Source organism: Mus caroli, unplaced genomic scaffold (assembly GCF_978045245.1).
Source record: "Mus caroli unplaced genomic scaffold, Mus_caroli_1 scaffold_12, whole genome shotgun sequence".
NCBI lineage: Eukaryota > Metazoa > Chordata > Mammalia > Rodentia > Muridae > Mus > Mus caroli.
Window position 1 is genome coordinate 51802470 of NW_028227267.1, and position 19927 is coordinate 51822396.

Here is a 19927-nt window from a genome sequence, read left to right on the forward strand (position 1 = left end):
GCCGGGTAAGCAGTTTATGAGGGGAGGGGAGGCGGGGCTGAGCTTCTGGGAAAAGGGGAAGAGGGTTGCTTCATCCCTCCTGTCAAGAGGCCAGTCTCTGGGGGCTGTCCTCTGGTAGGGGCGGGAAAGACTGGCTCCACCCACTTTCTCCTTTCTAGGAACTGAGGTCATGCTAAGGAGGGGGTCCGGATCAAAGTTCTGTCAGACCTGAGGCTGAAGTGAAAAGGAAAGGCGTTTGGTGACGGATCCCACACCAACTTGATTCTTACCACACGAGGTGTTCAGAGGGCAAAGAGAAGGGCTCTTCCACTCAGGCCTGCAGGGCAGATCTGTTCCCTAGCTGGAGATGCCTCCTTTTGCTCTCACAGGGCCCTGCTGCTAAGCTCTCTTGTAGCACCCACCGGGCTTGGCCCTGTGAAACTGGTCCCTGGGACTGGAACTTCTTTTGCCTAGGAAGGTCCCAGTACCTCAGGCTGCAGACAGATGACATCAGCATCCAGGCCCTCAAACTGGCTCCACCTGTCAGTCCCTGACCAGCCAGCTCTACCAGGTCTTCTCATGCCTCTCAGCATACTGCACCCTTCTGTCTCTCTTTCAGCTGCTCCACAGCCCCCAGAATGAGTGGGCTATCTCTCTGTTTCTTCTAAGTTTGAGATTAAGGGGGTCTCAAGAGAAACAATGTCCTGTTTTCTCCTCCCAGCTTGAAAGTCTTGGGAAGGCTTAGGTCTTTGCTTGCGTTCAGGTCTGGGTGGACAGGAGCCTCCTCCCCAGGCTACCTGGTATTCCCTTCTTTCACTGAGAGTGTCTCATCAGCTGGAGGTAAGCATTTCCCCTCATTTGCAGCCTGGAATTCTTCTTGAGAATCCAGACCAACCGGCTCCAGGAACACTCTCTGTCCTTTCCAGCTCCTGCTCTGGCTCTGGGTGAACCGTCAGAGATGTCATTAAAACTGCCCCAAGGCAGAGAGGAGCCAGACAGCTTTAGGGAGGCTCTCTCTGGCCCTGTCCGAGGCACCGCACCGACAACTAGGACCTCTTCACTCTGCTCCATGGGCCACCATCAAAGATAGTGAAAATAGCATTGGCAAAAAAAAAAAAAGAAAGAAAGACAGACACAAAGCAGCATCCTAGGCAGCAATCTGTTTGGAAATGTATCCTGTACAAAGGTATCCTGGGGAGTAGGAACAGCTCCAGGATCTACATATACACTAATTGGTTGGTTGTTTTTTTTTTTTTTTTTTTTTTTTTTTGGTTTGTTTTGAAATGATCTCACATATAGCCCAGGCAGACTTTGAGCTCATAGTAACTCTCCTGCTTTAACCTCCCAAGTGCTGGGATTACAGAAGAGGGCTGACAGGAAGCATGGTGTGGGTTTTTCCCTGTTCAGCTGGCAAGCCCTGGAACCTAGCAGACTTCTAACACAGATCAATGAAGACCAAAATTCAAGGCAGGTGTGTGGCGGGTCAGCCAAAGGGCTTCACTTGGGGACTGTTTGTGTATCACTTAGGATACAAGAAGAGGAGTGGCTTCAAGGGGCGGGGTATGTGAGCACACGTGTGCCCCGGCAGATTCCAGTGAAGCAGGAAAATGCCTGGTTTGCTACACTCTTCTAACCAGTCACCCTCTTTCCCCACTATGCTAAGGTTGACTCATTGCCCTAACCCCTGAGCCACTCCCTCGAGGCCTTGTTCCCTGCGGCTTTCAAAGCCACAACAGTGTAGTGGGGTGCACCTCAGGAGTAGACTCCCATCTAAATACCTTGGCAAGTTGAGGCCAGGCCTCTGTTTAATCATTCTATATTAATACAGAAACAGGAAAAGCGCTAAATCACTAAAGCAGAGTTTAGTATGTGGCTTCAGCACGCAGAGCTCAGCAACCCTGGGCAGGTCGGAACAGTTTGTCAGTTCAAATGTTTTAATCATCTCATCCCTGAGCGTATGAGGATCAAATGGGACCAGAGTTCCCAAGGGCTTTTCAACCACAGAATGTAATCCACAGAGACCAATATTGTCATTTGAACCGGGTGGGGCAAGATGCCCTGACACATTCTTCCTCAAATACTGAGAGGTCCTGAGCCTACTTAGTTATGAATAAAACGGGGGCCAGGGCAGAAAGTCTGAAGGTGGCAGACTCACAGGAGAAAGGTTCACAGTCTCTTTCAGCTAGAGACAGCTCTTCAGGCTTTTTTTTTTTTTAAGACTGGGTTTCTCTGTATAGCCCTGGCTGTCCTGGAGCTCACTCTTTAGACCAGGCTGGCCTCAGAAATCTGCCTGCCTCTGCCTCCCAAGTGCTGGGATTAAAGGCCTGTGACACCACTGCCCGGTGAGAAAGCTTTTCTTTTCTTAATGATTTATTTATTATTATATGTAAGTACACTGTAGCTGTCTTCAGACACCAGAAGAGGGTGTCAGATCTTATTACGGATGGTTGTGAGCCACCATGTGGTTGCTGGGATTTGAACTCAGGACCTTCAGAAGAACAGTCGGCGCTCTTAACTGCTGAGCCATCTCTCTAGCCCCGAGACAACTCTTCTGATGAACAGTCCAAACCACAACCTGATCCTAATTCCTATCCCAGCTTCAAGCTCAGGCCCCACGATAGCCCAAAACTGATGGTGAACTCAGACCCAGCCCTGGTCCTGACCAGCCGTAAACAGAGGGTCTTGGTAGACAGTATCACAGGACAGTGGCCCCATACCCCAGAGCCCCTCCCTTCCTTTTTCCAAAATGCACAGTGGTGGTAATGGAGGAAGTGTTGTCAGGGCAGCAGTAATGGTAGCTTGGCAGCCTAGAGCGGCCTCTCCAGTCTTTATTCAGTCCCAATAAGTTAAAGGGTGAGGGTGAGATGGGGCCTCCTAGGTGAGGATGCTGCTGATAGACGGTAGCATCTCAGCCAAACGCTCCCGGATGCCCTCTTCTTGGCACAGCGAGTTGCCCTGCAGGTTGAGGAAGTCTAGCCTGGGGCAGGAGGCAAGAGTCTGAAGTGCAGCAAACTGCTGGAGGCCTTGGGCGGTAGAGTCAAGGAAAGCTCAGTAGCTCTACCCCACCCACTGTCTGCTACTGGACACTCCAGAGCTGGAAGTTGCTGCTTGGAAGCAAGTCTGATGGTTTCTTACACACTTCCCCAGGGGAAACAAAGCCCTTAGCAGAGACTGTAGAATGCCTAGCTGAAGAGGGGGCTGTGGGAAGCAGGACCTTGTGCGGGCATAGAGGTGGAGAGGGCTCTCAAAGTGGCTATGTGGAAATGTGGGTCAAAGATGCTCTAACCCTCTGATTTCAAGAGGGTTCAAAGAATCCTTGAAAATATGGACTTCCTGATTTCTAGACTACTCTGTGCTTCCTAAGGATCTCCACAGGCTGCCTGCCTGTGAACTCTGGCTTGTGAAGTCACACGCTACAGAACTCCAGAGTCAAAGTTAATCATAGTCACAGACAGCCTCAGGCTAGCATCTCCCTTCAGCTCACCCTGCCCAAGCCCTGTTTCCTGTCCTGCCTTGAAATGACCCTGTCTGCGTGTGTGGTTTGTCCCTCTGCAGCCTGCTCCTTGCCCTATGAGCTGTCTGCTCTCTGCGCCTGCGGTTTGCCCCCCTGCAGCCTGCTCCTTGCCCTAGAAACTGTCTGCACAGTAGACTGAAGGGAGGATACGGTTATTACATAGTAACAGCTCCCGCAGCCGGGGAAGGTTAGCCACGCCGTCCAAGTTCTCCAGGACGTTATCACTGGCCTGCAGCACCTGAGGAGCAGGAAGTTGAGGGAGCATAAGGTCAAACACACAGCCTGGGACTAGTACAAGCCATGGAGGAACCCAGAATGACCAGCTTAGGTGTGTGAAAAAGCTCACAGGGCCAGCCTGGGTAGTCAAGGGGGGTGGCAAAGCGGTTACCTGCAGCGGTCAGAGGTCAGAAGGTCCTGGTATAAATAACACAGGCAAACTTCTGAGTGGAAAAGGGTCACCCCAGACAGAATGGGAGGGAATGGATACGTTACCTCAAGACAGCGCAGAGCAGCCAGGGCTGGGGGCAAGGCTCGGAGACGATTGTGGGACAGGTCAAGATGAGTGACCAAGAGCAGTTGTTCCAGATGGCAGAGCACTGTGAGATCCTGGGGGGGGCCAGGGGAGAGAGGGGCGAAACACTCAGCAGGCACTAGGGACATCTTCAGCCACCTGTTCTGTGTTCCACACGGACCTTACAAGACCCCTGTTGGAGGCTAGCCGTGTGTAAGAAACAAACAGCCCGGTGTATAGGGGTATGTGCTATGTCAGGGACAGGAGATAGATGGTTATGGAAGGGTGCTTAGTGAGGAGATGGGGAGAGGAAACCTCAAGTGTGGCACAGAGGAGAGTGGCATGCCCTACAGCAAACAGAAAGCTAGGAGCGGGCCTGTGCTGGTCTGCAGTGATGAGGCACAACAGATTTGTTAAGATGACTAGAAACACCGGGCATGGTGGCATACGCCTTTAATCCCAGCACTTGGGAGGCAGAGGCAGGCGGATTTCTGAGTTCGAGGCCAGCCTGGTCTACAGAGTGAGTTCCAGGACAGCCAAGACTACATAGAGAAACCCTGTCTCGAAAAACCAAAAAAAAAAAAAAAAAAAAAAAAGATGACTAGAAACACAAAAAGCAGAGCCTGGACAGCTTTCAGAAATCTCCAGAAACGGTTTGGGATTTAGGTTCTGGGGCCCCCATTCAGTGTGAAAGGCATAGGAATGCGCAGATGGGCGGTAAAAGGCAACACTGGGAATTGAACCCAGGGCCTTACCAATGAGCTACACATTCCTAGTCCAGCTTTGATGGGTCAGGACTTAAAACCAGGAACAAGCAGGATGAAGAACTGACTGACAGGAAGCAAGACCTAACCAAGGAGCAGGCTAGAAGAAAGATGGTATGTTCAACCTGGTGGGAAAGACAGCAGGAGGAAGGGGCCCATGCTGAGCCCATACCTTGTGAGCCAGGTGCAGCACACGCACGTCGGCATACTCCATCTTGAGAACACTGTTTTCCACCAAGAACTTGCTGCGCAGGTCATCCAAGTAGGCTGTTCTCATCGGGTCCACAGCCTGGTGGGGAAGCAGGCAGTTATGGGGGCGGGGGGTGTCACTGCCTTCTAATGGCCCACTGGGCCTCCTCTGGCCTGTCCTCCCCAAGACCCAACTTGCTTTGAGGGTACTGAAGTACTGCAGTGTTTCTTTCTCGTAGAGGAGGGGGTCCAGTGCCCTCATCAGGAGGATGATGGTCAGCAGGCACCCTAGGGAGAAGGGGGAGAGAGGTGTTCAGTGTCTTGAGCCCCTCTGCTTGGGGAAGTTCCCTGGACAGGCTTTCCCCGTGCGGTTCTTGGGAGCGGGCTTAGGCTCTCACATTTATTCTCAGGCTCCAGCTCCTGCAGCTCCTTACAGGACTCAAGCTCGGACTGTAGCACTGTGGACTTTTCCACGGACAGCTCGCACCTGAGAGCGGGGAGGTTAGGGAAGGCATGGTGCCTACAGCCCCGAGTTCTAAGCCATCCTCCTTCCCCGGGGCCCAGGCCTCCTGCCCCAACTGCCTAGTGTCTAGACCCTCTGTTTGTCCATGGGTTTCTTGTCACCTGAACAGCTGTTCATCGGTGGCTGAGTCGCGGCACCAGCCCTCCTGGTGGCCTAGGGGAAAGGTTAAGTAGTTGGAATGGGACACTGTGGGGAGAGGAGAGAGAAGGCTTGGGGGGCTGGCGAGGCGAGGGGAGTTTTAGACAGCATCACCTTTTAAAAGCACACACTCCTTCTGGGTATCGCTTCCTGTCCAGATGACACGAAACGTGTGCTGGGGCAAGTGGTCATTGAGAGAGGCAGCAGGCAGGTCACAGAGCTGAGAGCACTGGTCAAGGAATGTGCTACCTCACTGCTTTTCTGACTGTCCCACCCTAGTCCTGCCCCACCAATCCCAGGATACCCAGACATGGCTGGGCCGGTTCCTGCCATCTGGAGTCCTCCATTCCACACTCAAAGGTGCCTCATCAACCGTGAGTAGCAAGGTCCCCATCTTGGAGCCCACCTGCCACGGGGAACAAAGAAAGACTCCTTAGCTGTCACGGCCTCAGACGCAGGGTCTCACCACAATGCGCTTAACAAAACCGCTTGACTCACTATCAGGGGACGAGAAAAGCAGACTGACAGACAGGCCTCTTCCCGGCTCACATGCAGGCAGCACAGAACATCGTGGGGCTCCGCTAGGGAGAGAGATAGCCTCGGTTTACCTTAAATGCCGTTTTTGTTTCTTTCTAAGTCTCAAACATCCTGCCCTTTCCCCACTGCTTACCCCGCCCCAGGAGCCAGCGGTGATAGAACCAGGCACTCTGATCATTGGGGTCAGTAAAGAAGGCATTCTGCACCAACTCCAGCTCTGTGGGGGCCAGAGAGGTTGCGTCAGCATGGTAGGATCCTAGACATCCCAACAGCTCTCCAACCCAAGCCTCACACAGGAACTGCATGTGTCAGTAAGAAGGAGGAGCTAAATAAGGTGGTGCAGAGCGGGGTTAGGCAGCCATCAGGACTGGGGTGCTCCTGTAGAATCCTTGCCAGGATCCTCTAGACCACTGGTCCTTAGCCTTCCTAATGCTGCAATCCTTTAACACAGTTGCTCATGTTGTGGTGACCCCCCCCCCCCACCATAAAATGATTTTTGCTGCTCCTTGCTAACTGTAATTTTGTTACTGCGATGAATCATGATGTAAATACCTGATATTCCTGATGGTCTTAGGCGATCCCAGTGAAAAGAGTTGGTCAACTCTCAAAGGGGTCGCAAGCCACAGGTTGAGAACTGCTGGTCTAGGCCCACTCACCTCTCAGCAGTACATTTTCAGGGAGCCGTCCCTGGGGGCCAGAATCTGGCTGGGGGTGCAGCTGGGGCAAGAGGCAGGAGCGATAATGCCAGGAAGAATAATTGGAGAAGTTCCGGGTGATGAGGCTGTCAGTGAAGGCTAGTTCCTCTGCAGGCGCAACAGCAGCCTGTGCAGCTACAAATCTCCGATAGTCCCAGCAATGAACTAGAGAGGTTGAGGGAGGGAGCCTATCTCAGATGCAGGACAAAGAGGAGATACTGCACTGACGGTCCCCAGAATTCCTCAGAGAGCCCTAGCAATTCCTCCATGCAAACTACATAGACTGCTCCTATATATACATATACATACATCTGGTTCCGCCATCCCTTTCAGCACTACCAGGATGCTGGTGCTAGATCCTGCGTATCCCTCCCCGCTCTGAGGACCCAGTACCAGGATGCGGGGCCCATGAGGTTTGTAGGGACAGGACTGTGGACACGTACAGTTCCGCTCATCGGCCTCGAGGAAGCGAGCACACAGCTCCAGCTCCCGGGCCCAATTGGGCTCAGGCAGGCGACTCAGCAGCCAGCAGCGGTGGTGCCAAGTGCCATAGGACTTAGGGTTCACACGCAGACAGCTCTCAAGGAAGCCTAGTTCTGCCTTCACAAGAGCAGCCAACTCCTCAGGGGACCTGGACCCCAAGAGAAGGGGGGGGGGTTAGAGCCTTCCAACATCCAACCCCAACTTGTCCCTCCCTTCTTGTATCTGGTCCCCCCACTATCCTATCTCTATGCCCGGCTACTCCAGTCTTCCTCCAGTTCTGCACCCAGGCAAGGGCCAGGGCAGAGACCTGAACTACTACATACTTTTGGGTTTCTAGCTGCTGGAGCACTTCTCTGCGACAGTTCCAGAGGGTGGCAAAATCAGGGTTGGCTCCCAGAATCTGGCTTGTCAGTTCTAGGACGGATTCATCCAGCTCGCCAGCCTGCCGCTGTGAAGACAGGTTATAGGGTCAGGGACCACAGCCTTTCCCCAGCTCTAGGCTAAACATTATAAACTCTGAACCAGTCAATAATGGCACTATGCAACAGGTACTGTGCAAAACCTTACATGGCCTACACAGGTATTTTTCTCACTTAATCTTTGCAATACTCGTATGCAGGTTGTGCAATCATCAGCTCTATTTTACAGATGAAGGCAGTTCCAGTGACTCGAACAAGGCAATATAGCAACAACAGTCAGAATCAAAATTTGGATCCCTACAGTTTGACTCTAGGGTCAAGCTTTTGGTCTCTGTATTATTGGGGACTACCTCTGAGGGCCCCACCTTCTGGAAGACAGCTTGAGTGGCTGACTGGTAGAGCTTTAGCTTCTGTTCCCGTTCTAGCCTTTTGGCTTCTGCCTGCTCTTCGGACGTCTTCACCTTCAGGCGTCCATGCTACCAGGGATATGAGGATAGGATAATATGAACGCAGGTTGCCTTGCAAGGGCAGACTTGCAGAAGCCCCGCCGAGACAGCCACGTGGGATGAGGGCATAGGCATGCAGGGGAAAGGGGCTGAGCTCAGGGTGCTCACCATGGTTTCGGCTCAGCGATGAGGACAGGGGAGGGAGGGGTCCGGAGGCAGCCCGTTCAGTCTGCCGAGAGAGATGTCAATCACAGAACCCCGCCCACACGGCCCCGCCCCCCAGGTGTTTCCCGGAAGCTGCCAGCAGGCCCAGGCTAAGGATCCCTGTGTGTTAAAAGGGGGCCGGCGGCTGGCACTGTGAGGTCAGGCAGGAGGAAGCGCTCACCACAACCACGGCCTCCGTTCCCACGGATCTTTCCGAAGCCCCACCCGCCAGGACCGTCAGGGCCGAGGCACACGCCGCGCATGGAGAGAGCAGTGCCTGCCCGTCCGTCCCGCGGACCCTTGCACCCCCTCCTCCACCGGCGAACTCACCTGCTCAGGGAGGAGGTGCCAGGACGTGCAACTCCGGCCGCCACCGAGTCCCAGTGTGGCTAGAGCGGCTCCGTGCTGTGTGAGGTGCAGAGACGAGGCGCTGCGCCACCTGCAGGCCTGGCATGGGAGCTGCGTGTGTGTCAACCAGTTTGTGTTAGCGCCCAGGTGTGTGTGTGTGTGTGTGTGTGTGTGTGATTGGAGAATGTGGACAGGCTCTTCCCATTAGCAACTCAAAACTGCAGCCTGAAGGGACCGGTATCGGCTCAGGACACCCCAAGACCAAGTTCTCAGGACAAAGGAGCTTTATTTGCCCTAGAGGGACGAAGTATAGGAATAAGAGACGAGACAGGAGATGGAGAAGGGGAAAGAGAAGAGGGGAGAGGGGGCGGGGCCGGGGCCGGACGGACGGACGGACAGGTATTTCTCCCGGAGAGGGGACAAAGGACTGTCTTTGAATAGAGAGGAGACAGACGTGGCCCATAGGAAAATGGCAGTTTATAAAGGTAAAAGGGGAAATCCTGTGTTACGATGAGGTGAATAAGGGAATGGATCTTGGTAGCTGGCTTTAGGAACTCAATCTAACGGTTTTTAGCAAAACAGAGGGAGTGGGGAGAAGGGCAAGGCCTGACAGAGCCATGTTTGCCAAACTCAGGCTGGCTAGAGTCCCTTTCCAGCCTAGGTGAAGAAGTTTCTCCAGCAACCTGCTATTCAGCGAGTTCTGGCTGCCAAAAGTTCTCAGTTTCCTCCCTGTTCTCTTGATTTCATCTACATTCATGGTTACTATCTGGAAGATGATGGCATCCAAACCTCTCTCCAGTCCAGATGTTCACAAGCATAATGATAATGACAATTATATAGCAGTATATGTATGTATTGACATAGTCAAAAGCTAGAGGCAGTGGTGTTGTTGGTAATGTCAGCTTCTCAGGGGATCGACACAGAAGGGTCTAGAGTTTAAGATAATAGTGAGGTTTCTAATTTTTTAAAAAATTGAGTATCACTGGGCAGTAGTGGCACACTGCCTTTGATCCCATCACTCAGGAGGCAGAAGCAGGCAGTTCTCTGAGTTAGAGGCCAGCCTGGCTTACAGAGAGAAATTCTAGAACAGCCAGGGCTACACAGAGAAACCCTGTCTCGGAAAACCATAAAAAAGAAAAATGTAGTATCGCCTATATGTCCCAGAGATATTTCAAACTCTAAAAGTTAAAAAAGGGTCTCCCCCGTCCCCCCCCATCCCCCAGTGCCAGCTTTATCGTCATTGTTGCACTAAGTGGCAGTGTTCTCAAAGCTTTTTAGTCTCTTTAATAACCATTCAGTGCAGTTGCCACTAAGGCTGTTGCAATGTTCTTCATCCTGTGTCCTCTCTACTTTCATTCATCGTGAGCCATGGAGACAGATTTAAAGTATCCACTACCTGCCCAGCCCTTGTCTAGGTCCTCTTTTAGGTAACATATTCTAGAAGAAAAGGGAGGCTTCTCCCAGCCTTGTGTTCTTCAGTCCCATGGGGGAAACAGCTAAGTCACTGGTTATCCTTGCTCCTGGCACTGTGATGGGAGCTCTGTATTTTTAATGCACATGAGCACACACACACACACAGAGGACCACATGTGGAAGCCAAAACAGAGTGATTAAAAATACGACTCAGCCTAACTTGGTGGCTCACACCTGCAATCCTAGCACTTGGGAGGCTGAGGCAGGAAGGCCCTGAGTCTGAAGCCAGCCTGGGCTATACACTAAGATGTTAAGTGAAAAAGTTAAAAGGCTGGATTGGATGTCTTGGAGAACACCTGTAACCTCAAGACATGGGACAAGAGAAAGGATCCCAAGTTCAAGGCCAGCCTGGGTTACAATGGAGTTCCAGGTTAGTTTCTGCTATGTAATCTCAGAAACAAACAAAGAAACAAACAAAACAAACAAACAAACAAAAAGCTCCAACAACAACAAAACAATCATAGAAGAAAAAAAATTATCTAGATGCTTGAGTTGATGTTGTGATTAAATAAACTACCGGTGTGAAGTGCTTTGAACAATGACTATGTTGAATAAATACTCAGTAAATAATAATATAGCAAAGGTATTATAGTTATTATTTTTATTTTTCCCGACAAACATGCAAGAAATGGAGGTCCAAAGAGATTACTAGCTTGCTGAGGGCCACCCAAGTAGGAGTAGTAAGTACCAGGTAAGACAGCCGTGATTCTGGGCTAGTCTCCCTTCAACATCCATATTTTGTTATTGTTGCTGTTTGGCTACTTCTGGATCTTGTTTCTTGTTCTGTAGGCACTCAGACATGCAACCAGATACCAGGAATACAGATGCCAACCGGGGAAGGTTTGCCAAACACAGTGTTACATCATAGTTACTAAGGGAGGAGGGAAGGGGGCGGAGGAAGGGTGAGGTAAGCAAGAGCCGATTAAATAATTAGCAATCCTGAAACTGGCAAAGCTGAGTCAGGCAGGCTTGAGAGGAAGTGAGTATTGTGAAAAACATCTGCATTCAAAAAAGGAGGGGCCTGTGTTTTGGAAAGAGAAGGCAGGAAGGGCATGTCAGACATGTGGGGCGTGCAGCTGCAGGTGAGAAACCAAACAGACTCAGGCAGCTGGCAGAGGGATGCTAAACCAGGTGCCCTCACAGATAAGAATAAAAGATTGATGACAAGCCTCTTACGTAGTGGCAAGAGGAGTCGTCGTGAGTTATAGTTGGCCTTCACCTCGAGGGAGTGGGAAGCAGGCAGCTGTGCGCTGATATTTGCAGAGATTTTTCTGTTTGTTGTGAAAGCAGGGATTTGAACATCGGTAAAGACTAGTCAGCTTGCTTAAAGCACTGTGGGCATAAGTAGATATCATCACCCACATCACACAATGAGGAAACAGAGAGGGGGTGGAGGGCATCGGCACACACAGTATTTCCAGGACCCTGAGCAGAGCCCAAATATGGGTTGGAAGGAAGGAAGGGACCGTGAGCCACAGTCAAAGCTCGGCAGGCAGCCATGCTCCAGAGGTACAGGGAGTAAGGAAGAGGCAGGCATTGAACCTGGGGTCCTCTGTGTGTATTCGATCAATGGTCTTTAGCATCAGACCTGGCCTGCCATAGACTGCTAGGCTTCAGGGATCCAGTCTCAGGCAAAACAACCAAGCCAAACTATGCCAAAACCAAAATTTATTTCTGCTGTCTTAGAGGTTATGGTTAGTGAAGCCCTGTGTAATAGAACTCTGTGGCAGCGTGAGGTCACGCCTTTAATCCCAAAACTCAAGAAGCAAACGCAGTTGGATCTTTATGAACACACTGAGTTCCATGTGCTACCACACCAAGGCTACATAGTGAGACCATGTTCCAACCAACCAACCAACCAACCAAAAAGATATAGGGTCTTTCAGTAACTCTGGAGTGCCACACCTCAGCAGGCTTCCTAAGCTCCTGTGGTACTCCCTACCCCCACTGCAGAGGTTACAAACGAATCCAGGCTTTTACGTGGGTGTTGGATGCTGGAGAGCTGAACTTAGGTTTTCACAGTCATATAGCAAGCACTTTACTCACAGAGCCACCTCCCCAGCCTGCAATCCCCACCTCTCCTTTTCTTTTCAGTACTGGAGACTATAGGGCCTTGTTGGTATTAAGCAAACGGTGCCAATAAACCATGCCCTTAACCCTCTGACTTTCTTGACACTGAAAAAACAAACCAAAAAACCCCATTCATTCTCTGCATTGTCTCAAACTATTGCTTTAGTCCCAGGCTTCCAGGCTGAGATGTGGCTAGTGCAATTGAGCAATTGAATTCTTTTCCTTCTTTCCCTCCTTCCCTTCTTTCTTCCTCTCTTCCTTCTCTTCTTTCTTCCTTTCTTCCTTTCTTTCTTTCTTTCTTTCTTTCTTTCTTTCTTTCTTTCTTTCTTTCTTCCTTCCTTCCTTCCTTCCTTCCTTCCTTTTTGTTTGTTTGTTTGTTTGTTTGTTTTATTTTTTTTTTTCGAGACAGGGTTTCTCTGTATAGCTCTGGGTGTCCTGGATCTCACTCTGTAGACCAGGCTGGTCTCGAACTCAGAAATTCACCTCCCTCTGCCTCCCAAGTGCTGGGATTAAAGGTGTGTGCCACCACACCCAGCCCTTTCTTTCTTTCTTTTTCAAAAATTTTTTTTCAAGACAGGGTTTCTCTGTATAGCCCTGGGTGTCCTGGAACTTAACACTATAGACCAATCTGGCCTGGAACTCAAGAGAATCACTTGCCTCTGTCTCCCTAGTTCTAGGATTAAAGGTGCACACCATCACTACTGCCCAGATGAATTATTTTCTGAAAAATTGGAAGCCAGGTGGTGGGGGCACACACCTTTGATCTCAGCACAGGCAAACAGGAATCAGAGACAGATTGATCTTTGAGTTGGAAACCAGCCTGGTTTACACAGAGTGAGTTCCAAGACAAACAGGGCTACACAGAGACACCCTGTCTTGAAACAACCAAAAAAGAAGAAGAGGAGAGGAGGAAGAAGAAGAGGAGAGGAGGAAGAAGAAGAGGAAGAAGGAGAGAGATATTAAATTTAAATAGCTACTGGGAGGTATAGGCAAGAGCTGAATAGGAGTGGAGTGGATCAGATCTCTGGGAGTCTTGAACTTGAGTGGGGTAGGAGCCCATGGGAGTCTGCAGAAGGACACCTTCCTGTAACCGTCCTGGCAGGAGAGAAGATATATTACTCCCTTCTTGATTGGTATACTGGGAACAGGTGACTGAGCATAGCTGTTTGACATAGCCAGAGTGCAGACTTTGAACCTAAAATTCCAGTTAGTGTGTCCTGGACTCAAGTTAAGCTAAAAGGACTTCCTATAAGTCTCATTGTTGATATGTAACAATTTTTCCCTTAAACTTCTGCTGTTTCTTTTATTCTTCCTACAATCACCAAAAAAGGAATAACATACACACACCTTAAGAGTACACACATCATAAGGTTGCAGATCTGATCCTTCTATTTTAAAATTCTCCCAGGCACAGAGGAGAGACTGGGTTAGTGAGGGACTAGGAATTTCATAGGGAATCGGGATGGTAATTAGAAATCAGCAGAATACAGGCAGAACATGTCAGTCAGAGTCATGTGGGTGGGGAGAAGGGCTAGCAGTCAGACCAGACTTCTGGTTAGGCAGTCAGATGGGAAGAGGAGCCATGACCAGATAATAAAGATGGTGAACTTTCAAGATGGCTGGCTTTCTCCTTCACCCTCCTCTCCTGAGACAAAACCCTTGCAATTTCAAACAAAGGTCTGGTGGACTTTCCTTTCCCGCCAATAAGACTCCCTGCTGTGGAGCAGCCCGATCAGATCAAGGCCAGACCTTAGACATTTAGTTCAGATTTGGGAACCTACCAGCCTTCCTGTTTTTATTCAAATTGACCAACTCTAAATTTAACCCCTCAAAGACCCTTAAGACCCCCCAGGCCTCAAGGACAGACTGGCCTTCAGGTTGGTAGATGCTCTTACTCTCCCCGTGCTTCTTCACCCCTGATGGAAAGCCTTTCTTCACTGACTCCTTCAGCCTGCCCTCTGTCTGCTGCGCTTGAGATTTCTCCTGCTGCTGCCTATTGAGCTCAAGATTTTTCTCACCCTTTGATTCTTTAACTGGCAGAGAATATGAGCCCAATCAAGATGCCTAGATGATAACAGGTGTGCTTGGAGGGCGGGGAAGGGCACCTGCTTCTGAGGTGACAAGAAGGGCTGGGAGTAGATAGGACTAAGCTATCCCAACAAAGATTTCATAGATCAGCAGCTTATAAAGGAGACACCTGAGAATTTGCGGTTTCCACGGAGCTGTTGGAATGTGGTAGGGAGGGCGGCGTGAGAAGAGAAAGGTGAGAAGAGAAAGGGCCACTTCTACTCTGTTGGGTTTGATGTGGGGGTGCCCTGAGGCGCAAGAAACGGTTGCCTGGAGAGAGGTCAGAGCAGAAGAGGTTAGCGTGGGTGTTAGGCATGTGCACGTAGTAATTACACTGTGCCAGGGAATGTGCCATCCAGGGAGAGGGAGATGAGGGAACCCACAAACGAGCTTTGGTAGAGTCGTGGTTAGGGCAGGGCTGGGAGTGCTGGATGCTGGATGGAGCAGCATCCCCGGGGAAGCAGAGGGAGAAATGAACAATGGAAAGAGAGGGTGTCTGTGTTCCCAAAGCCATTATTCACAGCCATCATCATAGCTGGGTGCTATACAGCTGGTGTGACAAGGAGATGGACTCTGCTGGAGGCTCTGTGCTCAGAGGTGAGAGAGCCTGGTGTCCAGCCTGTCAGATTCCACAAGACAAATTTGCTCCTGGTCTCTCCAGCTTGGGCTTGCACACTTGTACTCTACTAAAACACACGGAAGGCAGGAAACATGGGAGGAAGTGAGCAACAGGGTGCTGGCGGTTTCTGGGCATGCTTCCTACCTCCCAGGGAAGGAACCAGAAAGGGGAACCTGGCCAGGTGTGGGTGTTGCTCCAGCAAGTCTCAAGTGATAGGTGCTTAGACGTTTGCATAAGTAGGCTCCAGGGTCCTTGAGGAGAAGTCAAAGGTTGGCAAGGGTGAGAGGCTAAGACCAAGTTACAAGAAAGGAATCGGAAGGGGAAGAACTGAGTAGGGCCCCTCATGTGCAGCAGTCTGGGAGCCTTCTCTTGGCTCCAGGGATGAAGTGCCTCGTTGTTATCTTCTGTGACTGTGATCTGCCTCTGCTCCCAGCATCAGATTCTTTCTTTCTACCCTTGGCCTCTATTGAGCAAGATGTCAAAGGAGGAGGGGGCCTAGTGAGTTCCCAGCAGCCCAAAGATACCCAGTGAAGGAAGTCATGCACCCCTGGGCTGAAGGTGGGGGCCAGGGTTGGAGTCAGGTTTCTGAATCACAGAGCTTTTATAGTGATCAGCAGTATTATCAGCATAGATTAGCCTCAGGATGGAGAACGGGGTGGGGTTGCATCAGATAACACTAACTAATGTCTGTGTCAGTTTTGTGCCAGGTCCCTAGTGGTGGCATTTTTTTTTTCCAATGACGGATAAATACTGGATTATGGGATGGCCAGTTTGATGGGATGGATTTGATAGCTTGAATAATCTCAAAGTCAAACTCTTTGGTTCTCAGATGGTAGTTTGCCTCAGAGCAACGGTGTGGGAGGTGGAGTAACACAGGAGTCTGAGAGGACAGGGGTCCTGGCTGTTTTAGAGCTGCTAGGAGTACATGTTGGTCTTTGCTTAGCAGAGCACAACATGTCCTTGAGTGATTCTAAGGGAGCTTGAATGCCCAGAGTGGGAGGGCTCCTAAGCCCCAGACTTGGTGGCAGTTATGTGCAAGTATGTGGTCCGTTTTAAGAGGCACAAAGGCAACCTGTAGTCAGGAGGGAAAAATCAAGATGGTGAGGAGAGCCCATGACCTTGGAGGCCGAACTAGAAGTCTCAGGTGGCAGAAGATGAGTTTTCAAAATCTTGGCAGAGTAGCAACACTAATCTCTCTCTCTCTCTCTCTCTCTCTCTCTCTCTCTCTCTCTCTCTCTCTGTGTGTGTGTGTGTGTGTGTGTGTGTCTGTGTGCATGTGGTGAGTGCCAGAGGTATGTTGGATCCCTGGAGCTGGAGTTACAGGTAGCTGTGAGCTACCTGATGTGGATGCTGGAAACTGCACTCTGGTCCTCTGCAAGAGGAGCTCAAGTTCCTAACTCCTGGCCACCTTTCCAGCTCAGTCCTGTATCTCTCCGGTGAGAACACAGACTCGTTAAGAAGGACTCTATTCATTGGAGCTGGCCAAAGGTGGATTGGGTCTCAATGAATAGTGGTAAATGTACTACCCATGAGGTAATGAAGTAATAAAGTTGGGCAGTGGTGGTGTGTGCCTTTAATCTTAGCACTCAGGAGGCAGAGGCACGCAGATCCTTAAGTCTGAGGCCAGCCTGCACTATAGATGGGAGTTCCAGGACAGCCAGGGTTACACAAAGAAACCCTGTCTCAAAAAAAGAAAAAAAAAAAAAAGAAAAAAGAAAGGAAAAAGAAAAGAAAAGAAAAGAAAAGAAAAGAAAAGAAAAGAAAAGAAAAGAAAAGAAAAGAAAAGAGAGCCAGCCAGCCAAAGAAAGAGGCAATAGAAGACATTCAGGGACAAGTGTGCCCTGTCCTGAACTTTCCAAGATTCTGATCGCTGAGCAGGGGAACAGAAGACTCAGAGCTCATGAATGTCCGCATTTCACTCCTTCCATCAGAGTTCCGAGGTTCTTCGAATACTTGGATTCTTTCTAGTGTCCCGACACCCCCGTTCCTTCTGAGTCAGTCTGGCGAAATCTCTTGATGACCAATGGTAAAATGCTGTGCACACAGCATACATCCTGGCTAGGGAAGGAGAGGGAACAGCCTAGCCTGTGAATAAAAGGGCGCAGCCCAAGGGCTGGGCCTAAAAGCCAAAAGGGAAAATCCCTGCCACAGAGAATCCTCTTTCACCTAGGAAGTGGTAGGGGCTGACTCAGGGTGCTGTCTTTGAGGAAGAGGTCAAGGAGAAGAAGCTGGGAAAAGAGACGGAAAAGCTCAAAAGACTTTTGGAGCCAGAACTTGAGCTTCTGCCATGGGAGCCAGACTCTGCATTCTGGTTGATGAGGCTGACGGCTTTGCTTAAAATTGTACTGAAGGGTTGGGAATATGGCCAAGATGCCTACTGCCGGGCAGCCTGGCAAAGCTGTTGAACAACTTTACAGTGGCACTGTTGAATTTAATTTAGGGCACATGCAATGTTAGCACGGAGAAGCACGATCCTGAGCCGAGGAACAGGATGAGAGACTGTGGGCACTTGAGGGAATGTGAGCTCCTTGACTGGGAGGGGAACTCAAAGGATAAGTGTTGGCTCTTTCCTGTCTCATCCATTCACTGCACAGTAGTAACTGAGGGCCTTGAGCTGGAACCTTTGGCACAGGGGATATGGTCATGAGACAAACAGATATAATCCCCACCGTATGAGCTAAAGCAGGGCTGTCCAACAGAACCTTCTGCATGATGGAGATAATCCCATAAGCAAAAGCACGTGGTACTGGGTGTGCTGAGCTGGGGCACTGCGTTGTCTAGGAATAAGGTAGGCTTCTTGCAAGAAGAGAGCCCAGAGCTGGGCTGGTTTGGGGCTTGTCTGCACATCTTTTCTGTGCCTCTTGGCACAGGTCTTATGGTCCTGTGACTACATTCTAGTTCATCATGTGGGGTGCAGGGCCCTGCTTCCAATTCTGCTGTAAACTACCCAAAGAGATGTATTTGCCTGCATTTCTCTTCCCTATCAAGGTTCCTTCACTGTAGCAGCTACTTGGTAAACATATAATTCAGCTAGTCATTCATCAACCAAAATGATTGGTTACCAGCACAGTTCCACACCACGATCCAAGATAAGATTCCTTCTCTCATAGATCTACATTCTAGTTCGGGGAGACAGACTTTGTAAAAGGAAATGTATACAATGGATGACTTCAGAGCATCATAAGCATCCTGAGGAGATCAAACCCTATACTGAAACATAGCTGGCTGGTCTTTGTAACTCCACAGAACACTGGGGGTCTTGGAAAGGAATGGAAAGATAGCTCAGTGGCTAAGAACACTTGCTGCGGGACTGGAGGGATAGCTCAGCAGTTAAGAGCACCGACTGCTCTTTCAGAGGTCCTGAGTTCAATTCCATCGATAATGGGATCTGATGCCCTCTTCTGGTGTGTCTGAAGAGAGCGACAGTGTACTCTCATACAGAAGAAGAAGAAGAAGAAGAAGAAGAAGAAGAAGAAGAAGAAGAAGAAGAAGAAGAAGAAGAAGAAGAAGAAGACTTGCTGTTCTTCCAAAGGACCTGGGTTCAGGTCCCAGCACCCATGTTGGGTAGCTTATAACTGCCTATAACTCTAGAGCCAGAAGAGCCAATGCTCCTGGCATCTGCCAGCATCTGTACATTGGCAGTATAGACTCACACACACATAAATAAATCTTTATAAAAAAAGAAAGCGAAGTACTACTAAAGATACTTTAAAATGCTATAGGGAAACATTATTTTATATGCTTACTTAAAAATACATATATAAGGGTATAGAGGTATGCTTCAGTGGGTAAGAACACTGGCTGTTCTTCCAAAGGACCCCAGTTCAAGTCTCAGTACCCACATGGTTCAAACCATCTGAAACTCCAGTACAAGAGTATCTCACATCCTCTTCTGGTTTCCATGTTCACTGTGTGCTTGTGATACATAGCCATACAACCAGGCAAAACACCCATTCATGTAAAAATAAAAGCAAATTTAATTATACATATATATGTGTGTTACATATATACAAATATATTTGTGTTTATATGTTTGTGTTCACACACACACACAAGGCTAGTTAGTCTTACATCAAGTTGACACACAAACTAGAGTTATCTTTGTTTTGTTTTTCCAAGACAGGGTTTCTCTGTGTAGCCCTGGCTCTCCTGGAACTCACTTTGTAGACCAGGCTGGCCTCAAACTCAGAAATCCGCCTGCCTTTGCCTCCCGAGTGCTGGGATTAATGGTGCATGCCACCATGCCTGGTGCTAGAGTTATCTTAAAGGAGAAAACCTCAATTGAGAAAATGCCTCCATAAGATCCAGCTGTAAGGCATTTTCTTTTCTAACCTCTCCCTTCATACCTCCCCTAGACAGGGTTTCTCGGGCAGGCACTTAAACCTTGGGTGTAACCAACAACTGTCTAACTGGACTCAAGCTCCATGGGAGGAAATTTACTCCTGGTACTGACAACCCAACCAACTGCCACTGATTGGAGGACCATAGACCCCAGAAGAGAACCTACTACTGCCACTCCCCTAAACAAATATAGTGTCTAACAATATTCTAAATCCTTACCCCTGTAACCACAGACAAGTTGTACCTCTTACTTCTCACCAAAGCTTCTTTTTCTTTTTTTCTTATAGACAGAGGGTCCTATAGAGATTCTCAACTGGTCAAAATACAGAGAACAAGTGACATTCATGATGCAACCCCCTACACCTAAGGCTCAGGAGAAATCACGGAAGAGAAACAGAAAAACAATAGTCAGAGGAACAGGACACCTGCTGCGTGATGGTGTCTTCTAGACTTATGGCCGGGAAGCTACACCCATGAAATCTCAGCAACATGGTCACCTACAGGACAGGCATAATGCCAGTGCCAACAGGGGAAACCTCACAAAGTCCCACCTCTAGTGAAGAGATTCAGGGAATTGAAGGCTTCTGAGGGAGGGAGAATTAATTTC

The 19927-nt window shown here is 49.6% G+C and overlaps 1 protein-coding gene across 2 annotated transcripts; it reads right to left on the reverse strand.

Moving 5' to 3' along the window:
• Positions 1-2768: 2768 nt before the first annotated feature.
• Rabggta (Rab geranylgeranyltransferase subunit alpha) lies at positions 2769-8802 on the reverse strand. 2 transcript variants are annotated; one of them, XM_021181664.2, is made up of 17 exons: positions 8733-8802; positions 8367-8427; positions 8118-8228; positions 7657-7781; positions 7294-7481; positions 6812-7015; positions 6289-6372; positions 6117-6199; positions 5923-6024; positions 5733-5838; positions 5582-5633; positions 5356-5444; positions 5157-5245; positions 4941-5057; positions 3986-4099; positions 3644-3731; positions 2769-3002 (listed from the first exon to the last, which is right to left on the reverse strand). In XM_021181664.2, the coding sequence occupies exons 2-17, from the start codon at positions 8367-8369 to the stop codon at positions 2854-2856; spliced, it is 1704 nt and encodes a 567-aa protein (XP_021037323.1). In that variant the 5' UTR covers positions 8370-8427; positions 8733-8802; the 3' UTR covers positions 2769-2853. The 2 variants fall into 2 exon arrangements, with proteins under 2 accessions (XP_021037323.1, XP_021037324.1); XM_021181665.2 differs by lacking the exon at positions 8733-8802 and adding an exon at positions 8584-8723.
• Between the last annotated feature and the right edge of the window lie 11125 nt (positions 8803-19927).